The sequence below is a fragment of the Bubalus kerabau genome, chromosome 20 (genome assembly GCF_029407905.1).
Source record: "Bubalus kerabau isolate K-KA32 ecotype Philippines breed swamp buffalo chromosome 20, PCC_UOA_SB_1v2, whole genome shotgun sequence".
Classification (NCBI taxonomy): Eukaryota; Metazoa; Chordata; class Mammalia; order Artiodactyla; family Bovidae; genus Bubalus; species Bubalus kerabau.
This window is the reverse complement of record NC_073643.1, coordinates 12,449,467-12,473,596: the sequence shown is the minus strand read 5'-3', so window position 1 is coordinate 12,473,596 and position 24,130 is coordinate 12,449,467. Positions and strand designations below refer to the sequence as shown.

The 24,130-nt window shown below is 46.0% G+C and overlaps 1 protein-coding gene and 1 non-coding gene across 2 annotated transcripts in view; both read right to left on the bottom strand.

Annotated features, from left to right (window-relative positions):
- Window positions 1-816: 816 nt before the first annotated feature.
- The window catches only part of DCLK3 (doublecortin like kinase 3), a 43,940-nt gene continuing 20,626 nt past the window's right edge, over window positions 817-24,130 (bottom strand). The window contains exons 4-7 of the mRNA XM_055558575.1: window positions 14,733-16,588; window positions 3,977-4,109; window positions 2,390-2,557; window positions 817-1,439 (exon numbers count right to left, since the gene is read on the bottom strand). Coding sequence (XP_055414550.1) covers window positions 1,276-1,439; window positions 2,390-2,557; window positions 3,977-4,109; window positions 14,733-16,588 — 2,321 coding nt within the window. The 3' untranslated portion in view covers window positions 817-1,275. The remainder of the gene's footprint in view (window positions 1,440-2,389; window positions 2,558-3,976; window positions 4,110-14,732; window positions 16,589-24,130) is intronic.
- On the bottom strand, window positions 2,934-3,006 carry TRNAE-CUC (transfer RNA glutamic acid (anticodon CUC)). The gene has a single exon. It is a non-coding gene; the product is annotated as a tRNA-Glu (tRNA).

The following is a 24,130-nucleotide window of genomic DNA, read 5'->3' as shown; positions in this document are numbered from 1 at the left end:
CTGAAAGCTCAAGTTGGGAAACATCAGGATGACGTTTTACTTTCAGCTCATTGGTACTCCCAGAGTCATCTACTGGTACAGCAATCTGGAGTGAAACAACCAGTGACCCCACGTCCTGCGCCCTCTGAGCGTATGCCCCGCAGGTAGGAACGCATCTGAACCTCGGAGCCCCTTCCAGTGTAACCCAGTAACTGCATTTCTGACCTACTAGTGCACTAAATGGCTCCCTCCTGATCTGACAACGTTAACACAGTCACAACCTGAGCAGAAGCCTAACTCCATGTAGAAAGGACTCAGGCCTGAGGCTCAGTGACTGAAACATGGTCTAAATGGGTCCTAAAGGGGTAGGCGAAGTGTTGACTCATTGGAAAAGGCTCTGATGCTGGGAGGGATTGGGGGCAGGAGGAGAAGGGGACGGCAGAGGATGAGATGGCTGGATGGCATCACTGACTCGATGGACGTGAGTCTGAGTGAACTCCGGGAGTTGGTGATGGACAGGGAGGCCTGGCGTGCTGTGATTCATGGGGTTGCAAAGAGTCGGACACGACTGAGCAACTGATCTGATCTGATCTGAAAGGAATAGGAATGAATCGATGGTTTCTTCTCTCCATTTCAGGCTGCACCAAATCTGGTTTTCAGTAGAACTAAAATGCAAGAGACCCAGACCAATATATCCTAAACAAACAGCTCTGGTCAGTTCATCAAGGATCCATCAGCACATTTACGTGTAGACACAGGGGTTTCAGGAGACACATCTGAACTATAATTCGCTGGTTTTCATCACCAGCATTAAGAAGCAGTCAGAATACAGTTCACTTCAGTTATCCAGAGCACATTTTATTAATGAGGAAGGACAATGATTCAGATGATTAATGTCACAGGGGGAGTTTAAACCCTGGTAAGCACCACTCGCGTAATATGTACTATGAACTTGATTACAAGGAAGAAGCAAAACACGAATCATTAATACCCAAAAAATCCCTCACTGAGAATAAGTCTCCCCACCTCCCACGACGTGTTAAAGACTTCAAATCTAAAAACCTAAACATATGTTACAACATTTAACATTAAGACTGAAGTTTATCTTTTTAAATATGCTTTAAAATACACTGAGTGTCTTCTCTCCTTCCCTTGATTCTCCACTTCTGTGAAGAAGCCTTTTGCATTGTTTTTCTCCTCCATGTCTATCGTCTTCTCTGTCCCCGAGCAGGACCAAGGAGGACTGAGTAGATGCTGAGGTTGAGATTGTGCCGTCTGCTCTGCAGCCCGTGTGTGCTAGCTCCGGAAGTGGTCCTCGCTGCTGGGGGGCACCTCCTTTTGTAGGTTTGTCCTGCTGGTCTTTCCAGCAGCTTCAAGCCAGGGATGCTGAAGGACCTGGTGGGCCGTGTAGCGCTTTTTGGGGTTTACCACCAGCAACCGGCTCACCAGATCTTTGGCAGCTGTTGGAATGATAGAAGGATGGAAAAATGAGATGGATGCAGATGGTTCAGAGTTTTCCTTTTCCATACAGGAAGTAAGAACACAAACATCTGTGTTAGCAACAAGCGCTGGACCAGAGCACCACTGGCCCTCAGAACTGTCTGTCATGATGGAAACTTTCCACATCTGCACTACCCCCTTGGGACTGCTGAGCATTTGAAATTCATCTGGTGCAACTGACACACTGAATTCTTCTTGCATTTCCTTTTAATTCACTGACACTTAAATTCAAATAGCCCCATGCAGCTACAGGGCTACCATGTTAGACGTGGAATCGTGAGGTCAGGCCCACCACTACCACCCACGGCGCCATCCAGCCCAACAGGACACACAGAGGCCACGAACCACACCTATACATACTTCAAATGTGTAAATCAAGGGAAAGATTTCACCTGAAAGGGCCAAAAGGGAGGAGGACCACACAAGCTTCTGCTCCACTAAAAGTACCTCTGACCTTCACCCTCTGACCTTCCAGAGCCCCTGTGCCCCAAGGACGCCCCAGAGACCTGACTATTTACAAGTAAAATAAGCATCTCTAGCCTGTCCGACTCATAGACACTTCTGTATGTGAGATGGCTTTGATCTTTCCAAATGAAGATTCTACTTTTCTGATATTTTTCCAGTTCTGAGGTTCTTCAACTGGCTTCAAGAAAAGTATCTGGTGACTCCAACTGGTGATGAGATTTACATTTCAAAGCAAGTCATGTGTTTGGGATGCTATGGAGATCTACACAAAGCTAGCAGGAAATAAAGGAAAGCAGAGGATGAGGATGGCCCGGGTACCGTAGCAAGTTCTCTGGGTATCGTTTCACATGTCTGACCTGAAAACAGGCTCTGCAGTCAGATCCCAGAAGGGGCTCCAGCTCCCCATCCCCACACCCCCACCTGCCTGGGAAGCCCAAAGTCTTACCATCAGAGATATTGTCCCAGTAAGGAGCCAGGAACTCAAAGTGGCCGAGCTGGATGATGTTAAAGAGCTCCTCCTGGTCCCTCTCTGGGCTGCGGAACGGGGGGAAGCCACACAAGAGGATGTAGAGGATCACGCCTGCGGCCCACATGTCCACCTCCAGCCCATAACCTGTGCAGAGGAGGCAGACACACATCATCTCTTGGCTGCCATCTTGGTACGGAGCAGGTCTCAAAACCACACACTCAGCCAACCAGACAACTCTGTATGTATCCATCCTGATGTCTCTATAGAGTCAGTGAGTTCAAAATTTCACTCACCCCGTTCCCATCTCCCAAAGAGCTTTCTTTTCCAACACCCTGTGTTAGCTGGTGTGAGCCCTACTGTCCTGGCTTCTCAGAGTTCACGTAGCCTTACTTGTTTTCTTTTTTCAAATATTTATTTACTTATATATTTATTTGGCTGTGCCAGGTCTTAGCTCTGACATGTGGGATCTTCAGTCTTCACTGTGGCATGGGAACCCTTTGTTGCAGCATGCAGGATCTAGTTCCCTGACCAGGGATCGAACCTAAGTCCCCTGCATTGAGAGTGCAGAGTCTTAGTCACTGGACCACCAGGGAAGTCCCTAGCTTATTTGCTTTCTTTCCTCTCTGATCCAAGAGAGTAATGCCTCCATTAACATGTCCATAGTCACTCACTACTATCCTTTCACACTGCCACCACATTACCACGGCAACTCTGCTGGCCACACTGAGTTCACACTCGTTTGTGGGGAATCCAGGCTAACCCTCCCCATCCAATTGCACTTCCCTCTGCTCTACTGAGGCTGGTTTTTCAAAGTCTCTACCACCCAACTTCCATGCATAGGCTATTCTCTGTATCTTGGCTTCCCTGATGCATTTGCTGCTGGGATAAAACTCTCCCTTCTTCCTACCCCCAAGCTTATAACCCATCTAGAGCTTTCCCATCTTGAGCCATCATAGGTGGTTTAACTGATTTCTCCTGGAGTACAAGGATGGCTAATTATAATTATTCACATACTTGGAGCCATATAATAATGACAAAGATGATTTCCTCGTATATCCTTTACAGAGTCTATCACTTAAATAGTCCATTGGACCCTTAAACAATATGCAATATACATATATTATTCATGGGGTTTGAATTGGTACCTCCTTTTCGTTTAATTGCGAGGTTGGAAAAGGAGTTTTAAAGCCAATTACCATAAGAACTGCTCCATATCTCTCTCTCCCTTAGAGGTAGCTTTGGGTGAGTGGCTAAATGACCTTGCTTGCTGGAGTTTCCCATTCAATTCTCCACCATCTTTCATCTCACTGTCCCACCAACACACACACACACACACACACACACACACAATCTCTTCTCTGTAATAAAAGCAGCCCTGATGAGGAAAAAGTTCTCATGCTTTGGTCAAGGAGACCTACTTCAAATATTTAATATACAAGTGCAAATGCAGAGCCAATCTCTGAGATTTTTAACTGCTTCATGTTGAAAAATGTGAAATTTAAATACGAAAAAGTAAACACTGGTTAGTAAGCGAGTGTAACTCGAGCCATGTGTAACTTTTACCTTTCTCAGAGAGGATTTCAGGAGCTACATAAGTTGGAGTCCCACACACAGTAAATATAGGCCTCACCACATGCTTTGCAAGACCAAAGTCAGCCAGTTTCAAGGTGGTAGATTTGTCCTCATTTCGCTGAACCTGTAAGAAACCAAAATCCCCAAACCACCAAAATTGTGATGAGAACAAAGAAGGAATAGAACAACGAACATAAAAATTCAGGACAAGCAAACAATAAAACACAGGCGCTTATAGATTAACCTGACACTGACAAATTCAACTTGATCTCAGTGACACTTGCTTACTAAAGAACCAATGAGTTAGATTTTCTCTGCTGTCCAATGCGGTAGTACCATATTGTCACAGATGGCTATTTATTTTAAATTAAATTAATTTAAATAGAATTAAATTAAAAATTCAGTTTCTCAGATGCACTAGCCACGTTTCAAGTGTTCAAACGCCGTCTGTGGCTAAGGGCTACCATATTGGACCACGAAAATCTACAACATTACCATCATGACAGAAAGCTCCATTGGGCAGCAGTGAGTTAGAACAAGGATCAGTGATGTTTTTGAATAAGTGTGTGTGCATGCCTGCTAAGCTGCTTCAGTAGTGTCCAACTCTGTGACCCCATGGACTGTAGCCGGACAGGCTCCTCTGTCCATGGGATTCTCCAGGCAAGAATACTGGAGAGGGTTGCCATGATCTCCTCCAGAGGATCTTCCCAACCGAGGGATCGAACCCGAAAACTGCAGGTGGATTCTTTACCAACTGAGCCACCTGGGAACCCCATTTTTTGAACACAGACTAGCTTTAAAGAGAGCTAGAAAAAATGATGTGGGTAACACAAAATCTGAGCAGAGGAAAAAAAAAGAAAAGGAGGAGAAGTAGGAACTGGAATGAAAAAGTAGACAAATAAGCAGTGGAGGCTAAAATTGTATGGTTTACCTAACAAACACCTCTGTCACGCTTCTTCAGGGCCAGGCATTGTTTATAACATATTGCTACTGCTAAGTCACTTCAGTCGTGTCCGACTCTGTGCGACCCCATAGATGGCAGCCCACCAGGCTCCCCCGTCCCTGGGATTCTCCAGGCAAGAACACTGGAGTGGGTTGCCATTTGCTTCGCCAATGCATGAAAGTGAAAAATGAAAGTGAAGTCACTCAGTCGTGTCCGACTCTTAGCGACCCCATGGACCGCAGCCCACCAGGCTCCTCCATCCATGGGATTTTCCAGGCAAGAGTGCTGGAGTGGGGTGCCATTGTCACGTAATCCTCATTGCACTCTTGTGAGGCGCTCACATCCCCATTTTACAGATGAGGATATGGAGGCACAGTGACACAGTAAATGGTGAGCTGCAGTTTGAACCCCAAACACTTCGGCTTTACAGTCTGTGCTTATAACTGGTGTATGACCCCAAATCTTCCACCAAAGGGTTATTTCTGTTGCAGGAAGCAGCACTTAGGGGGGCTGGAGGGCATTAGGCAGGGCTCTGGTTCTCCCTGAGCCGCATCAGTCCCATGGCACAGCAAAAATGCAGGGCGGGCAGCCCCGCTCCCCCCCCCCACCCCCACCCCCAATCTCCCCAGACAAGGGTAAGTGTTCCAAATATGCTTTGGTTCCTGCCAGAGAGCTTACATCTCTGTAAGCAGAATGTGTCTTAATCACTGAGCCCAAGTCACCATTGCGCAGGCTAATCAATGTCTCCATAATTAACCTGACCTAATGGAATCAAGATTGCCCTGAGAAATATCAATAACCTCAGATATGCAGATGACACCACCCTTATGGCAGAAAGTGAAGCGGAACTAAAAAGCCTCTTGATGAAAGTGAAAAGAGGAGAGTGAAGAAGTTGGCTTAAAGCTCAACATTCAGAAAACTGAAGATCATGGCATCTGGTCCCATCACTTCATGGCAAATAGATGGGGAAACAGTGGAAACAGTGTCAGACTATTTTTCTGGGCTCCAAAATCACTGCAGATGGTGAGTGCAGCCATGAAATTAAAAGACGCTTACCCCTTGGAAGGAAAGTTATGACCAACCTAGATAGCATATTCAAAAGCAGAGACATTACTTTGCCAGCAAAGGTCTGTCTAGTCAAGGCTATGGTTTTTCCTGTGGTCATGTATGGATGTGAGAGTTGGACTGTGAAGAAAGCTGAGCGCCGAAGAATTGATGCTTTTGAACTGTGGTGTTGGAGAAGACTCTTGAGAGTCTCTTGGACTGCAAGGAGATCCAACCAGTTCATTCTAAAGGAGATGGCTCCTGAGTGTTCTTTGGAAGGAATGATGCTAAAGCTGAAACTGCAGTACTTTGGCCACCTTATGCGAAGAGTTGACTCATTGGAAAAGACTCTGATGCTGGGAGGGATTGGGGGTAGGAGGAAAAGGGGATGACAGAGGATGAGATGGCTGGACGGCATCACCGACTTGATGGACGTGAGTTTGAGTGAACTCCGGGAGTTGGTGATGGACAGGGAGGCCTGGCGTGCTGCAATTCATGGGGTCGCAAAGAGTCAGACACGACTGAGTGACTGAACTGAACTGAATGGAAGTCATAGATGTAGAACTAAAACACTCTTCTGCTTTGGTCTGTGTGTGGAGACAGACAACAGCCCTGAAGAGGACTGGGGAGGTAATTATGAGAATAATTTACACTAGAAAATCTAGTTTGGAAGGGAGGGACAAAAAACCACATGCTGACTTAAGTTTCCAGATGGGCCATCTTCATGAATCCCATTTGCTGGGTGACTAATGAAAAAAATATGTGCCTTGCAAACATATGTAAACATTCCCAACCAAATGATCAGCAGTAAAAGCATGTGGCTGATTGAATACACCAAAATAAACCATGTACACCTTTGCAATATAACAAAGACACCCTCCCCTTCCTCAAAGAAACCCCCTGATTCTAAAACCTGGCTGCATAACAGGAGGAGCAGATGAAACATGAAGGAGACTCAGTCATTCATTTTGAAAATTTTCATGAGATTTATTCTGAAAATGCATTATGTTAAAAATGTCCATGTGCTGATAGACATATTTTTCAAATACCAAATCTGTTTTCTTAAAGAAAATATTTTATGGCTTTTCTAAAATAATATATTTCTTCTTATCTCCATTGCTTTTCTCTTCAAGCCTCCAAATGATGAGACCCACAGCAGAAGCTGAGGGGTGGGTAAGATCTGCAGGGCTGTTTGTTCCTTCCAGAAAGTGAGATGCATCGTGTTTCTAATTCTTCTGTCTCCAGCCTCTGCTGTCATAAGTCATGTAACATTTCTCAGAGCTGTCAGGGTGACTTGAGACTTCTCGTTTACTTCACCTATAAGACCAGCCTAACTACATTTAAGCTCGCACCCTGACAGTGTGAATTTTGTTTTGGGCTTTTTGTTTTCCAACAGGCACTTCACAATCTTGGCTTTGGAACCGTTCTTATCTTAATCCTTAAATTCATATGAGTGACATCCTTCTGGAATAACTCTTCCTCCTAGAATTTGTGGAAATTTTTTTTTTTAATTGAAGTATAGTTGATTGACTGCCCCAACTGGCTCAGCAGAAGAGTCTGCCTGCCCATGCAGGAGACAGAGATTCGATCCTTGGGTCGGGCAGATCCCCTAGAGGAGGAAATGGCAACCCACTCCAGGATTTTTGCCTAAAAAGAAAATCCCATGGACAGAGTCCAAAGAGTCGCAGAGTTGGACATGACTGAGCACGCACACAAAGTTGATTGACAATGTTGTGTTAGATTCTGGTATCCAGCAAAGTGATTCAGTTACATATATATATTTTTTTTTTCATATTCTTTTCCAATATAGTTACTTACAAGATACTGACTATAGTCCCTTGTGCTATACAGTAGAACCTTCTTGGTTAGCTATTTTATACATAGTAGTGTGTACCTGCTAATGTCAAACTCCTAATTTATCCCTTCTCTACCCTTTCCCCTTTGGTGACCATGTTTGTTTTCTATGTCTGAGTCTGTTTCTGTTTTGTAAATAAATCCATTTGCATCATATTTCCACCTCCACATATAAGTGATATCGTATTTGTCTTTCTCTGTCTGACTTACTTCATTTAGTATGATAATCTCTAGATGCATCTTTAAAAAAATATTTTTTAATTACAGTATAATTGCTTTATAATGTTGTGTTAGTCTCTGCTGTACAACATTAACCAGCGGTATGTATACATATATCCCCTCCTTGAACCTCCCTGTCATCTCCCCCATCCCACCCCTCTAGGTCATCACAGAGAGCCCAGCCAAGCTTCCTGTGCTATACAGCAACTTTCTTCTAGCTGACTATATTACACATGATAGAGTATCTATGTCCATGCTACTCTCTCACTCATCCCACTCTTTCCTTCTCCCTTCTTCTGTGTCCACAAGTTCATTCTCTATGTCTGAGTCTCTCTTCCTGCCCTGCAAATAGGTTCATTAGCACCATTTTTCTAGATCCATACATATAGGTTAATATACCATATTTATTTTCCCCTTTTTGACTCACTTCATTCTGCATGACAGACTCTAGGTTCATCCACATCTCTACAAATGACTCAAATGCATTCCTTTTATGGCTGAGTAATATTCCATTGTATATATGTACCACATCTTCTTTATCCATTCATCTGTCTATGGACATTTAGGCAGCTTCTTGTCTATTGTAAACAGTGTCGCTATGAACATTGGGGTGCATGTATCTTTTCAAATTAGAGCTTTCGCCTTTCCCAGATCCTTTGTGCATGAATGGGATTGCTGGATCATAGGTAACTCTATTCTTAATTTTTAAGGAACCTTTATACTATTCTCCATGGTGGCCACAGACAATTTACATTGTGCAGAACTTCTGAAACCATCAAATTCTCCACCCAAACGGGCAACTCATCTAAAACATCCTCCCACCAGACTATCATTCACTTTGACTGAAATCTCATGATGAAAAGATCCCACAGCTTCATGTGGCAGACCATACTGATTATAATCAGCTTAACATGTGAGGAGGTTCACCCATGCTGATTCAAAATTTCATCCCCACCCCTGTTTTCTAAAATGTGCCCTCTGGGAAGGACACACCACTTTCAAAGATGGGAAACAAGTACCAGGACCCTCCCCCCAGGTCACCTCTGGGTTCTCTAACAGGCTCCCAGGTGGTACCTTCCTGGGCCATGCTTGGCTGAGGGCCCGCCCACAGCCCTGTGCCCACATCTGACCTTGCCCTCAGCCCAAATCTCCATTTCTCTGCCTACAGGTCTATCTAAAGTCACTTCTCTAGGTCACATTCCTTCTGGAGCTTGTTTTCAATTGCCCTCCAGGACAGAGTGTTAGAGATTACTTTATATGTTACTTCAATGACCGTTGATCCATCTAGGTCCAACATCCATTTTCCCAGCCACACCAAAGTCCCCTTCTTTGAATCCAGGCAATCTATATTATTTACATTAGCAGCCCAGTCACATGTAGGCTGTCTCAAAGATTCAAGAGGAATCGTTCTTCTTCTGAGCCATTAACAACTTCCTCTCCTTCAAGGCACAGCAGTCTGGTTTTTTTAAATTAATTTTTGGCTGTGAAGGCACAATTTAAATGTGATCTTACAATGATCATCTCTGAACAGCAGGTGGCAGCACAGTACAGACCAAACAGCAAGCGGCTGCCATAAGAAAAGGGATAAAAAGCTTATTTATCTTCAACTTCTTACTTGATCCTTCATGTTCCTCTGGCTTTCTCCCTCCAAGTTTCCATTTCTAACTGGCCATGAGGACTGGAATGACCTTAAAAACCAATTCACATGGAAACGCCAATGTCTAAAATCAACTTACATGTCAACAGCAAAAAAACAGCAAAAAAAAGCATGACTGAAACAATCAATGGGGATGAAATTATCCCTGGACCTGTCACGTGACCAGCCTATGACACGCCTCTGGTGTCTACACATCATCACTTCTCCAGCTCCTGTTTGCTTCTCCCAGGGCCCAGTCAACACCACACAGCCCATTCCAACCCCGCCAAGGGAACACAGGCTGACAGAAGAAGCAATTAACACTGATATTTCTGCAAGCTGGAAATTCTCATAATTAAAACTTCTTTTGCAAGCTCTCAGGAGTCTGCATAGCCCTAAAGGAAGAAGGAAACTAGCATCTTATCAAGAAATATGATCGCTAGAAATAAAGTAAGCTCAGTAACACAGCCCTAAAATTTTACTCTAGGGCCCAATTACCAGATATAAATATTTCTGCTGGTGAAAACAACATGATAAGCTTGTTGGATCCATTAAGAGTTCTTGGCGCATTCTGGAAGTCTCTAAAGGCAGCCACAATCAGCCATGTAATCAAAGGTGAGTTCTGACATCATCACTCTTCCATTTGGCAGAGACAGGTATTGATATAGACAGTAGCCATCCATTAAAGGAAGAAACAATCACTTTGATAATACAAAGCAGAAGACAAAATTAAAGACGACCCAAGAGCATTAATTGATGGACAGCAGTCACCATGGTGATATTTGCTAATATTAACTCTCAAAAGACCAGCCAAATTTGCAATATAATTATAATATCAGGAAATTTAGAGATAACACCTTTCTAAACCCAGATAATGAGCTTATTGTCAAATCCAACACTCCCCAGATCTCTTTCTGAAAAACCACAATGCACCAATGCTAAGTAGCGTTGAAATTCTGACGTAGTATGTTGAACTTTGAGCGCATGTATGCTTAGTCGTGTCTGACTGTTTGTGACCCCATGGACTGTACCACCAGGCTCCTCTGTCCATGGGATTCTCCAGGCAAAAATACTGGAGTTGGTTGCCATGCTCTCCTCCTTCCCAACTCAGAGATCGAACCCTTGTCTCCTGCATCTCCCACATTGGCAAGCAGTTTCTTTACCACTGAGCCACCTGGGAAGCTCATGTTGATCTTTGCTGCTGCTGCTGCTGCTAAGTCGTTTCAGTTGTGTCCGACTCTGTGCGACCCCATAGAAGGCAGCCCACTAGGCTCCTCTGTCCCTGGGATTCTCCAGGCAAGAACACTGGAGTGGGTTGCCATTTCCTTCTCCAAGGTGTGAAAGTGAAAAGTGAAAGTGAAGTCGGTCAGTCGTGCCCAACTCTTAGCGACCCCATGGACTGCAGCCTACCAGGCTCCTCCGTTCATGGGATTTTCCAGGCAAGAAGACTGGAGTGGGTTGCCATTGCCTTCTCCCAGAAAAGGACAAACACAGTTTAGAAATGTGATAGGCCCATTCATTCAGAAAAATGCCAGCTGACAGATTACCCACAGGATACAAGAAATATTCCCCTATGCCACTAAATTTGGCTCAGATCTGTGGCTCTATACAGCTTCTGAAGGGGCCACACTACCATGAAAAAAAAGCTTTTTATTTAAAAACAAAAAAAGTGGGCTTTCTTAAAAAACAGAAAATAGGGTCTAAATATTAGTTACAACTAACACCAGTTAACAACTCATGTACTAGATTGAAAACATAGCTATGCTTCAGTTTTCATCTCTCTCTCTCTCTCTCAAGATACACACACACACACACACACATACACACACACTTCACTGCCTTCAAGGGCACTAAAACATATATGAACTGAGATACAAATCCCTGAAGAGTTGCTGAATGACTTCTCTCAGGCAGTTAGCTTGTCCACACTAAATGTACTCCTTGAAGTTTTTCTATTTCCTGAAGCAAATCTCTTCATGCCATCTGCAAGTGCTGACTTTCTTCATTTAAAAAATTGTTGACAAGTCAGTCCCTTAACACAAATGAGAGTCTCTCCTGCCCAAGAGATGAGCCAGCTTGACAACCTGGTTCCTGGACCTCGCAGAGAAAATGCAAGCTCAGATGACTGTCCCCTAAAGAAAACTATCCTACAGGGTAAACAATCTTACTCCACATCCTCAAGAACACATATCACTGTTCTAATGATTTTTTAAGCATAGGCCCAGGCCTCTAATCTGAATCCTTCCTGCTTACACAACTCAGTGAAAACAACAGAGGATCTATAAAGAACGCTGCTCTATCATGATTCCAGAGTGGCCACTTCACACACAGGGAATACTTGGGCTCAGACCCCAAAGAAAGAAACAGAAAGAAACTAAAAAAAGGTTGAGGACGCTCAACTCATGCAAACATGGAATTCTTCAAGATTTCCTTGGTGGTTCACTGGTTAGGACTTGGTGCTTTCACTGCTCTGGGCCCAGGTTCGATCCCTGGTCGGGGAACTAAGATCCTGCAAGCCTCTTAGTGTGGTCAAAAAAAAAAAAATGAAATTTTTCAAAGGGAGATTTACTCAATGGTAATTCAGATCATTCAGGCAGTTAGTCAGTGTTCTGCAATTCTATGAATTTAGGCAAAAACAAAGTTTTTTGATTGAAGGGTCAAGACCTCACTTCACCAGATAATTTGCTTGACTCACTCAGTTTCATTCTGCTTGTGGGAGCAATTTAGGCAGATGAATGTACTGGGATGATGTTTCCAGGCTGGCTCTACAACCATGAAATGAAAGGAAACCGGCTAATTTCCTGCCCCTGCCCCAGCAAAAAAAAGTACGGTTTACAGAGACCATTGTCTCCATCTCCTCCAGCTTGATATGCAGCAATCTGGCTTTGGAGTCTTCCTCATGATGTGCACCGTAATATCAGACTTGTTCTTAACATCTTAATAATGACACCAGCTGCCACTGATGGCAGGCTTGCTATTCACCAGGCAGCACACTGGGATCTATATTCATCCACTCATCCAACTGATATTTATTGAATATCCACTATGTGACAGAACTGGTCTAGGTTTCATGGTACAGTCTGAATAAAACAATGTTCCTGCTGTCCTAGGACTTTCCAGGAGGAGCAAAGAGAGAAGAGACAAATAAATATGAAACAGATCAGGTGGTGATTGAGGTTACAAATAAGAAAGTGGAATAAAGGGCCAGAGAGTGACCATGTGAAGTGTGCTGTCCTAACGAAGCCCACTAGGAACACAGCTGAAGCTCAGAAACATGTTCAGTTGATTGCCTCAGTGCAACAAGCGAGAAGGTGCACCTTGGGGATCCAGGCGTCTAAGCGAGAGGTTGTTCAATGAACTAGCGAGATCTGGGCTGTGCCAGCTATTTGGAAGGGGGTTCAAGAAAGTAGGATTTTGCTATGAATTGGATACTTTCAGGATGTGAGGGTAATTCTGTGAGTGGGCATATTGGTAATTCTTATCTAGAAGGTGAGAAGAAGATGGGGCAGTGAGTCAGTCCCCAGGAAGGGAACATGTAGCCACACTTGTGGTCTGGACTATCCTGTTCTTATCTGGATTTGGACATCATGATGAAGAGGTCTTGCTTTTGTCTGGATCCATCAAATGGCTACCCACTCCAGTATTCTTGCCTGGGAAATCCCATAGGCAGAGGAGCCTGGTGGGCTACAGTTAGTTCATGGGGTTGAAAAGAGTTGGACACGACTGAGCACACATCATGGTCCCAGAGTGACCTTATCCAAAACCTGAACCGCTGAGCTGTGAGTGGAAGGCCAGCTCCTGGTGGTCTCGGGCTAATTGTCCCTTTCCCGTGAACAATCCACCCTCAACCGTACAAGATAGGTACCATTACTATTTCTTTTTCATAAATGAAGAGACAAAGCCCCAGAGAGACAAAAGGGCTGATGCCAGAGGCTCGTGGAATCTTAGTTTCCTGACCAGGGAGGGAACCCTGACCCTCGGCAGTGAGAATGCTGAGTCCTAACCACTGGACCACCAGAAAATTCTCAAGACCAAGCCTTTTTAATTCCTGTGGCAAGACCTTTTCTTCAAAAGGGCCAGGGGGCTTTCAATGGGAGCATGGGCTCAAAGCCTACAGGGGAAGCTGTTACCAGCAGACACCCTTAACACCTAGGCCAGAAGATGTGCAAATGCCCAAGAAATGAAGTCCATGTAATCACCGTCCAAGTGAAAATACTCTTCTCCCAGGGATGAGGAAACATTTTCCATTCTGTTTAAATTGGAAGGCTACTTTCTCAATAATTTAATCAAAACCCATTTGTTTCCACAATTTTTGAACTATAAGCAAGTTTTACATACTGGAACAAGTACATTAAAAAAAAGACCATAAAGGTAATGTTCCAGGGATTTCCATGGCTGTCCAGTGGTTAAGACATCCTGTTTTTACTGCAAGGGGTACAGATTCAATCCTTGATTGGGGAACTAAGATCATGCATGCCACACTCTATGGCCAAAAAAAGGAAAGAAAATTTCTTAGTCTGAACAAAAACAAAAATATAACATATCAACATAAAAAATTGTGTGTGTGTGTGTATATATATATGTAATGTTCTACAGGCTTCCCTGATGGCTCAGATGGTAAAGAATCCACCTGCAATGCAGGAGACCTGGGTTTGATTCCTGGGTTGCAAAGATCCCCTGGAGGAGGGCATGGCAGCCCACTCCAGTATTCTTGCCTGGAGAATCCCCATGGACAGAGGAGCCTGGTGGGCTACAGTCCATAAGAGTTGCAAAGAGTCAGACACAACTGAATGACTTAAGTTGGGCAAGCACAGCGATGTTCTACAGTCCAAAGGTAACAAAATAGGTGACCATTCCTATGTTTTGTCTCTCTCTTTTTTTTTTTTAATTAAAAAATTATTTTTGTCTGCACCTTGGGGAATGTGGGATCTTAGTGCCCAGACCAGGGATAGCACCTGGAACCCCTGCATTGGAAGCACGGAGTCTTAACCCCTGGACCACGTGGTGAACAGGGTCCCCCTGCTGCCCTCTCCCACCAGGGCAGGGCTCACCAGCAGATTCTCCGGCTTGAGGTCCCGGTGGACGATCCTCTTGTCGTGCAAGTGCACCAGCGCCTTGCACAAGTCCATGAGCATGAGGGCGGCCTCGCGCTCGGGGAACTTCACACTTTCGATGATGGCGTCGAACAGGTCCCCTCCCTGCACGTACTCCATGATCAGGTAGATCTCGGCGTCCGTTTCGTACACTTCGTGCAGTTTCACGATGTTGGGGTGAGAGAGGCTCTGAATGATGAGGATCTCGCTGTCCACCATGTCCTCCTTCCCCTTGAGCTTGGACTTGTCGATGATCTTCATGGCGTAGGCCTGCCGGGTGCCGCGATGCCTGCACTCCTTCACCACCGCAAAGTTCCCGTCGCCGATCACCCGGCCCGGCTCGTACTGCTTTCGCACGTCGGCCGCCAGGATGCCAGCAGGCCGCCGCCTCCTGCCCGGCCGCTCCGCCTTGCTCTCCTCCGGCCTCGTCTTGGGCTCCTTTTCGATTCTGGCTGGCGGCTCATCGCGGGGAACCATCATCCTCCTCGCTCCGGACACCCCGGGCTTCTTCTCCTTCTCCGCCTCCTGCTCGTCCCCTCCGGTCCTGGGGAGCTTCTCCGGATCCAGGTCAGCGTGATGCTCCCTCCGGAGCCAGCCTCCCGGCTTGCTCCTGCCTGCGTTCCTGCCGTCTTTCTCCTCTCGGCGGGGCTGTGCTTCCCCAACGAAAACGTCCCTCTTGGCCTTGGCTGCAGCAGGGGGATGACCCTCCTGGCCTCCGGGGTCTCTGTCCTCTTTCTTGTCAACGCTTTTGCTGGGTCTCCTCGGTTCCTGTGGGGGGTGCCCAGGACTGCTCCGGGGACCCTCCTTCCAGCCTTCCTCCCCACCCTGGGGCTTCTCCTCCGGAGACCTCCGGCAGCTCCTGGTCCTCACCAGCCTCTCCACGTCGTAGCGGGGGCACCTGCCCAGGTCCAGCTCGCTGGTGCCCAGGGACAGTCGCTCCCTCTGCAGGCCCTGCTGGAGCTCTCGCTCCCGCTTACACTTTTCACACCTGATCAATTCCCCCGACGTCTTTTCGATCTCCACGGCCAGGTGCTTCTCTCCACTGGCACGCCTCTCCAGGGCGGCATCCTTGGGCGCCTTGCTGCCAGATTCGGGCTCCCACTTCCCTTTCCCCCATTTCTTCGGGGTCCTCGCCCTGTCCTCCCCGGGGGTCTGCCCCTGGGGTCTGATGGCCGCAGGGGACCTAGCAGCCTCACTGCTGCTCTTGGTGGTCTCGGTCTCCCCACAGGGTCGACCCCCTTTCACAGCTTTGCTGTAAAGTCTGCTTCTCAACCTTGGAGAGGGGACCTGGCTGTGCTGCTGGGTCAAAGTCAGAGCCCGGGCTTTGCTGGGGTACAGTTCCTCTATAGCCACCTGGATGTTCTTCAGCGTCAGCGGCTCCTTGCCCACCGCTATGAAGGCATCTCCTTCCCTGAAGAAATCAGACACACTCCTGATTTCCCGGCCTTTGAGGTTGAACAGCTTCCTCACGCGGTCACTCTTCCACCTGGGAAAGCCCAGGGCCTCTGAGACGTCAGCCAAGAGCTGCTCAAAGCTTTGCACCGATCGCCTGTTGAGGAGCAGGGTGATCTTGCGGAGGGGGTGGCCGCCCACCTTGACCACGGTCACGACCCTGGGCTTCAGCGGGCTGTTCTCAGCGTGGACGGGGTGAAGGCCACTCTGGGGGCTGAATGCAGGCACCACAGAGTTGCGTGATCCCAGGAATGGTTTCTCCAGGCTCCCTCGGCCAGCAGGCAGCCAGGTGCCCTGCAGCTTCCGCTCCGTGATTCTCGAGCTTAAACATTTTAGAGAATGTTCACAGAGACCTCGATGTCCTATGGGGGGAAAAGGACAATACAGTATTAGCCCGGTTGGTTCAAAGAGTCCTTTGACCGGCTCAGTTGGTAAAGAATCTGCCTGCAAGGCAGGAGACCTGGGTTTGATTCCTGGGTCAGGAAGATCCCTTGGAGAAGGAGATGGCAACCCACTCCAGTATTCTTGCCTGGAGAATTCCATGGACAGAGGAGTCTGACAGGCTACAGTCCATGGGGCTGCAAGAGTTGGACACGACTTAGCAACTAAACCACCACCAAACCTTTACTAAGATTGTTTTCCTGGTGGCTCGGGTGTAAACAATCTGCCTGCAATAGCAGGAGACACATGCAGGAGACGCGAGTTTGATCCCTGGGTGGGGAAGATCCCCTGGAGGAGGAAATGGCAACCCACTCCAGTATTCCTGCCTAGGAAATCCCATGGACACAGGAGCTGGGAGGACTACAGTCCAATGTGGTTGCAAAAGGGCCAGCCACAACTGAGTGATCAAACAAACAAACAAACAAAGTCATTACTAAAGATGACTGATACTGTCACAGGTTAGACGTGTGCTTGTTGAGTATCTGCTTGAAACAATGGAGCCGTTACATGTGAGGTCTGCTGCCCAGTCTCCTCCAAGAGCAGCCAGGAATGCAGTATGGAGTCTGCACTGGGCCTGAGGTGCCTCCCCCAAGTCCCCTGGGTACCAGGATGCACCACACCTGGGGAGCCCCTTCTAGGCAAGGCCTGCCCCTGAAGGCAGCTCCCACTATCCTAAAGTGACCTGACTTTCCAAAATCTACAACTAAGATAAAAGGTCCAAATTTTGCTGCCAGGAAATACCAACAAGAGGTCAGAACTTTCTGGAACCTTAAAAAACCCAAATCTTTTTTTTTTTTTTTTCCTGCTAAGTCACAAAAGATTTTTTTTTTCAATTTAAAAATAATTGAAGTACAGTTAATCCACAATGTTGTGTTAATTTCAGGTGTACAGCAGAGTGACCCAGCCACACACACATGTATATGTATCTAGTCCTGTCTAGATTTCCTCTTACCTCTAAAGAATTCAAATCTTACCCACCTCTTTGCCAAGAACAGTTTTCTCAGCTTGACTTTCAGGGTGAGGCAAGATGTGAAGAGGTTATAAGCACATATCTGGATTTGAATCCTGGAGTGGCCACTGATCCTATTTGTGAACTTGGACAAATTACTCACAATCTGTTTTTTTGTGTTTTTTTTGTTTTTGTTTTTTTTTTTATGTATTAAGTGAGAATGATAACACCTTCCTCCCAGGATTTTGGGGGAGAGTAAATGAGGAAATGATTATGATTCACTTGAGCTTGACACATAGTAAGTGCACAGTGATGGTCAATTACTAATACCATCCTTGTGATCTTAATATCTCTCTCTCGTATGATCATTTCATTCTGGTAGCAAAGGACCTCATGGGCCGAAATGACACGGTAGTCTTCTCCATTATCAAAAAAAGGAAAGAAGGAAATCAGAGTCATTTTATTCTTCAGAGCTTTAATAATGAGAATGTGCTCATTCTCATGATGTTTCCTGATAAACTGAATAAATGAATAAAACAAGACTCTGTATTTTCTGGTCAGACATACCCAGCTTTACCTCATTTTATTGTGCTCCACTTTCTTATGCTTTGAAGATATTACATTTTTTATTGATTGAAGGTTTGTGGCAACCCTAGGTCAAGCAAGTCTATGGACACCATTTTACCAAATGGCATTTGCTCACTTTATGTCTCTGTGTCATATTTTGGTAATTCGCACAATATTTCAAATTTGGTCATTATTGTTACATCTTTGATGGTGATCCGTGACCAGGAATCTTAGATGTTACTCCTATGCCTCACTGAAGGCTCAGATGATAGCTTTTTTTTTTCCCACCAGTAAGGTATTTTTAAATTAGGGTATGTACCTTTTTTTTTGGCTGCTCCAGATCTTTTTTTTTTCTTTCCTTGAACTGAACGCATTTATTTTTTAAATTAATCAATTTAATTGTAGGATAATTACTTTACAATATTGTGGTGGTTTTTGCCGTACATTAACATGAATCAGCCACGGGTGCACATGTGTCTCCCCATCCTGACCCCCTCTCCCCACTCCCTCCCCACCCCATCCCTCTGGGTTTTCCCAGAGCACTGGCTTTGAGTGCCCTGCTTCATGCATCAAACTTGCACTGGTCATCTATCTTACATATAGTAATATACATGTTTCAATGCTATTCTCTCATATCCTCCCACCCTCCCCTTCTCCCACATAGTCCAAAAGTCTGTTCTTTATATCTGTGTCTCTTCTGCTATCTTACATATAGGATCGTTGTTACCATCTTTGTAAATTCCATATATATGTGTTAATATACTGTACTGGTGTTTCTTTTTCTGACTTACTTCGCTCTGTATAATAGGCTCCTGCTCCAGGTCTTAGTTGTAACATGTGGGATCTAGTTCCCTGACCAGGGATCAAACCCGGGCCCCTGCATTGGAAACACAGTCTTAACCACTGGCCACCAGGGAAGTCCCTGTACACTGTACTTATTAAGACATAATGCTACGGCACACTTAATAGACTATAGTGGAGCATAAACATAACTTTTATATGCACTGCAAAATCAAAAACATTGTGTAACCCACTTCATTGGGATAGTCACTTTATTGCAGTGCTCGGGAACTGAACTCGCAACAGCTCCAGGGTACAACTGTACTTGAGACAAAAGTGGTTTAATTTTCATTTCCGCCCAGGGTAGAAAAGGAAACATAAAAATGATAGAATATGGAACTCAGTTAAAACCCAAGGACGGGCTGCAAATTATTAAAGTTGCCCCGCAGGACCCCTATGTCATATCCTACATGCAGGAACCTGCCATTTAGGCTTCCTTTAAGAAGTTTTACATGATTATTTTTAAGCGCCTCTGAACTGTAGCAGACACTCCAGTTTTGCCAGGATGGGCAATTTGGCCCAGCATATTGACAGAATGTTGTGGTTCTTCTTCTTTTTTTTTTTTTTTTGGTTTTTAATTATAACATACAATCTGTTCTGAGATGATTTCCATCTAGACACAGGTGTCTGATTAGACGACAAGTGTGGCCCTACTGATTCTTCCCACATGCCATGAATTTATAAGCTTACCAGTCACGTTTGCAGTTAAACTATTTATTTACAGAGGTCTGTCATTCCTTTCTTCTCATAATCTCCCTGATTTGTCTCCATTTTCCGCTGAGAAGGTTGATGCTGAGAGAGCAAGAGCAGAGGTCTCCAGGAGTTGCACTAGTTCCCGTTTCCTCAGGAAACAGGAAGAATGCCCAGAAAGGTGACCCTCAAATGCCTGTACACAGAGGGATTGCTGCCGCTGCTGCGGCTAAGTCACTTCAGTCGTGTCCGACTCTGTGCAATCCCATAGATGGCAGCCCACCAGGGTCCCCCATCCCTGGGATTCTCCAGGCAAGAACACTGGAGTGGGTTGCCATTTCCTTCTCCAATGCATGAAAGTGAAAAGTGAAGGTGAAGTCGCTCAGTCGTGTCCAACCCTCAGCAACCCCATGGACTGCAGCCTAGCAGGCTCCTCCGTCCATGGGATTTTCCAGGCAAGAGTATTGGAGTGGGGTGCCATTGCCTTCTCCGACACAGAGGGACTAAGTCTTTTCATTTGTTTTCCTCAGGGTGCTTCTTACAGAGTGGGACCCTCAATACATTTGTCAGGCTAAGGAAAGGGAAAACATGTCTGTGGCTCAGGTGGTAAAGAATCCGCCTGCCAAGCAGGAGATACGGATTTGATCTCTGGGTCAGGAAGATCCCCTGGAGAAGGAAATGGCTACCCACTTCAATATTCTTGCCTGGAGAATCCCATGGATGGAGGAGCCTGGTGGGCTACAGTCCATGAGATCCAAAAGAGCTGGATGGGACTGAGTAACTAAACAATTCCAGGAAAGGTTCAGGGCAGAACCAGGAGGACAGGGAGCATTCCATGAATACATGAGGGATGCAGGAGAGTTTAACATGGCAGGGGGTTCAGGAGGGGCCCAGTGGAAGTCCAGGAAGATCCCATCCCAGGAGACATACAATAGTACTCTTGGAGCAAGACAATCACTGTGGGTCACACATTCAATGGTGACTGAGGATGACAGAGGCAAGTCAGGATGAGAACTCAAGGTTCGAGATAGTGAGATTTCAGAGTCCAGGTGTAGTGGTAGATGACTTGGCCTGCAGTACCCAGAGTCGGGATGAGGGAGAGGTGGCCATGCCCTGGGATGGCTGTGCCCCAGCTGGTTCCAGCAGACCCTAACTCAGAACACATCCTCATTCTTGGTGGTTAGGAGAGCACTCTGAGCTCACTCCATCCCTGAATTCAGGAGAGGCTCCACAGGGGTGGCCCCCATCCCAGGGCACGGGCACAAAAGATATGGAGACAGCGTAGCTCAGTCTCTGCCACACCACCATCACGCATGCACAGCCCACTGCCCAGGTGTTCTCAGTTCAGTTCAGTTCAGTCGCTCAGTCGTGTCCGACTCATTGCGACCCCATGAATCACAGTACACCAGGCCTCCCTGTCCATCACCAACTCCCAGAGTTCACTCAAATCCACATCCATTGAGTTGGTGATGCCATCCAGCCATTTCATCCTTTGTCGTCCCCTTGTCCTCCTGCCCCCAGTCCCTCCCAGCATCAGAGTCTTTTCCAACGAGTCAACTCTTCACATGAGGTGGCCAAAGTACTGGAGCTTCAGCTTTAGCATTATTCCCTCCAAAGAACTCCCAGGGCTGATCTCCTTTAGAATGGACTGGTTGGATCTCCTTGCAGTCCAACGGACTCTCAGGAGTCTTCTCCAACACCACAGTTCAAAAGCATCAATTCTTCGGCGCTCAGCTTTCTTCACAGTCCAACTCTCACATCCATACATGACCACAGGAAAAACCATAGCCTTGACTAGACGGACCTTTGTTGGCAAAGTAATGTCTCTGCTTTTCAATATGCTATCTAGGTTGGTCATAACATTCTTTCAAGGAATAAGCGTCTTTTAATTTCATGGCTGCAGTCACCATCTGCAGTGATTTTGGAGCCCCCAAAAATAAAATCTGACACTGTTTCCACTGTTTCCCCATCTATTTGCCATGAAGTGATGGGACCAGATGCCATGATCTTCGTTTTCTGAATGTTGAGCTTTAAGCCAACTTTTTCACTCTCCTCTTTCACTTTCATCAAGAGGCTTTTTAGTTCTGCTTCACTTTCTGCCATAGGGTGATGTCATCTGCACATCTGAGGTTATTGATATTTCTCCTGGCAATCTTGATTCCAGCTTGTGCTTCTTCCAGCCCAGCGTTTCTCATGATGTACTCTGCACAGAAGTTAAATAAGCAAGATGACAATATACAGCCTTGACGTACTCCTTTTCCTATTTGGAACCAGTCTGTTGTTCTCAAACTCCCTTAAAACCTCTGTGATCTAGAGCCAGAGGGAGAATTTGGTACCCCTCCTCCCCAACATAACTAGGCTCTACAAAGGCAGCACTTCTGGTTTTGTCTGTATCATGCTACTAGGGAGTCCTGGGAAACACAATCTCAAGAGCAATTATTTTTATCTTCTCTTCCATAAGCCCTTCTTCCTCCTTTAAATGTCTTAGTCCAGGGCAGATTTTTCTTCTTTAAAGGGAAGAGAAAAAATCAGGAGATTCTGAATGTCTGGTCCATCGGCAAGAAGAGCAAACAGCCTGGAGAGGAAGAGCCTAGAACATCCCTGGGACCCTGGGTTCAATCTCCAGGATCAGCTCCATCACCCAAGGAAAATAGCGCCCTGAGGACTTTGGGGCTGACTATAAGCAGCACTATCCAGGACCTACCCAGATAACCTGACCATGTCCACGCATCTCCAACAACTGACAAAATCAATTAAGTAGAACTGTATAAAATTGCTAGCAGTTCTACCAATTACATCTCAGAGGATGATTGGATGGCATCACTGACTCAATGGACATGAATAAGTTCAAGCAAACTCCGGGAGATAGTGAAGGACAGGGAAGCCTGGCACGCTGCAGTCCATGAGGCCACAAATAGTCGGACACGACTTAGCGACTGAACAGCAACTGCCAATTACCTTAAAAGGGAAATTTCATATGGCTCAACCTAGCACTATCTTGGATAATAACCCCTACTCTGTCTCTACACTAACAATAGTTTATCAAAGTAGGCATAGTAAAAATTAAGTGTCCTCATTCCCAGTCCTCAGCCACCAGTTGGCAGTTTCCAGGAAGGGCACGGGAAAGGATGCCCTTGTGGCATTGTTTTTCTGTTAATTTCCTACAGCAGCATAAACTGACCTCAGCTGGACAATACCGCTGCTTTTGCCTCAGATGAATGTTTACAGGGTTTTCCCAGCACCCATCAAGCCCATGCATGCAGCAGAATGTTCACAGAGCCACTTGTCTCCTTAAGAGCCTACGGGAGCTCCTTATTATCATTGGGTCAAACCCAAACTCTTCAGCTTGACATGGAAGGTGCTCCCTCATCCAGCAGCACCTCACCCATCCCAACCCCACTCTACCTGGGGTAGGAGATAGATGGGCCCCTGGGCAGAGCAGCTGGAGTTTGTCAAATGGAGTAAAATTGAAGCTTTGTTTTCCACAGATGCTCCAAGGACAAAGTTAATGGCAGGAGCTGAGCTCTGCTGGAGTAAAGAGATAAGAGGTCTGCTCATGAGGTCAGAGAAAACTCCCCAACTGCACACACAGTTGAGTAAGCCTCCTCAGGGGTCAAAAACGAGGGCGTGCCATCCCGTAATAAGTGTTGTCAAACCTCCCACTGGCCTCTGAGCTGGAATCCATCTTGGCAAAAAAGCTGCTCATACATATTGGGCGGGGGGCGCTGGAAGGGTGGGTCCTAGAACAGGTCAGGTGTAGGAAAAGAAATGAAATTACTGGCCAAAGGTAAACAAAGATCCAGAAGAACTGCCTGATATATATGATTTAACTGCCTCTTTACTGCATTCTTCCTCACTGGGGAGGGCACCCATACCCCTTCTCTCCGGGTGGTATTTCTGCCTTGCTTCAGTCTTAAACAAACACAATGTTTCTCTGGGTGCTCTCCCACATATTATACTGTATCTCTGATAATAAGCTTTGTACCTGTTTTTACAGTTTTTGCCTCTGAGTAATTCCTATTTCAAACATGGCAAGAGCGAGGGGAACTTTGTTTCTAGCCTTTTGCCCCTGATGGGCTAGCAGCTGGGATTCTGGCTGTTCATCCAGGCTGATGGACTAGCGGCTGGGATTCCGACTGTTCATCCAGGCTACCCAGGTTCAGGTCTTGGGCAGGGAACTAAGATCTCTCTTCCGGTGGTTCACTGCTGTCTCTCCGAGATGGCATCCTCACTCCTCACACCCATCCAAACCTCACCATCACGTAAGACCTAAGACCCGCATCCACCACCAAACCCTCCCTGACCTCACAAGTTCACAGTCATAGCTCCCTCTTCTGAAGCTCTGTTCATTCATTAAAACAACGTTTCACATGAATGCTTGAGACCCTTCCTTCTGCACACCTCAGCTCACTGTTAC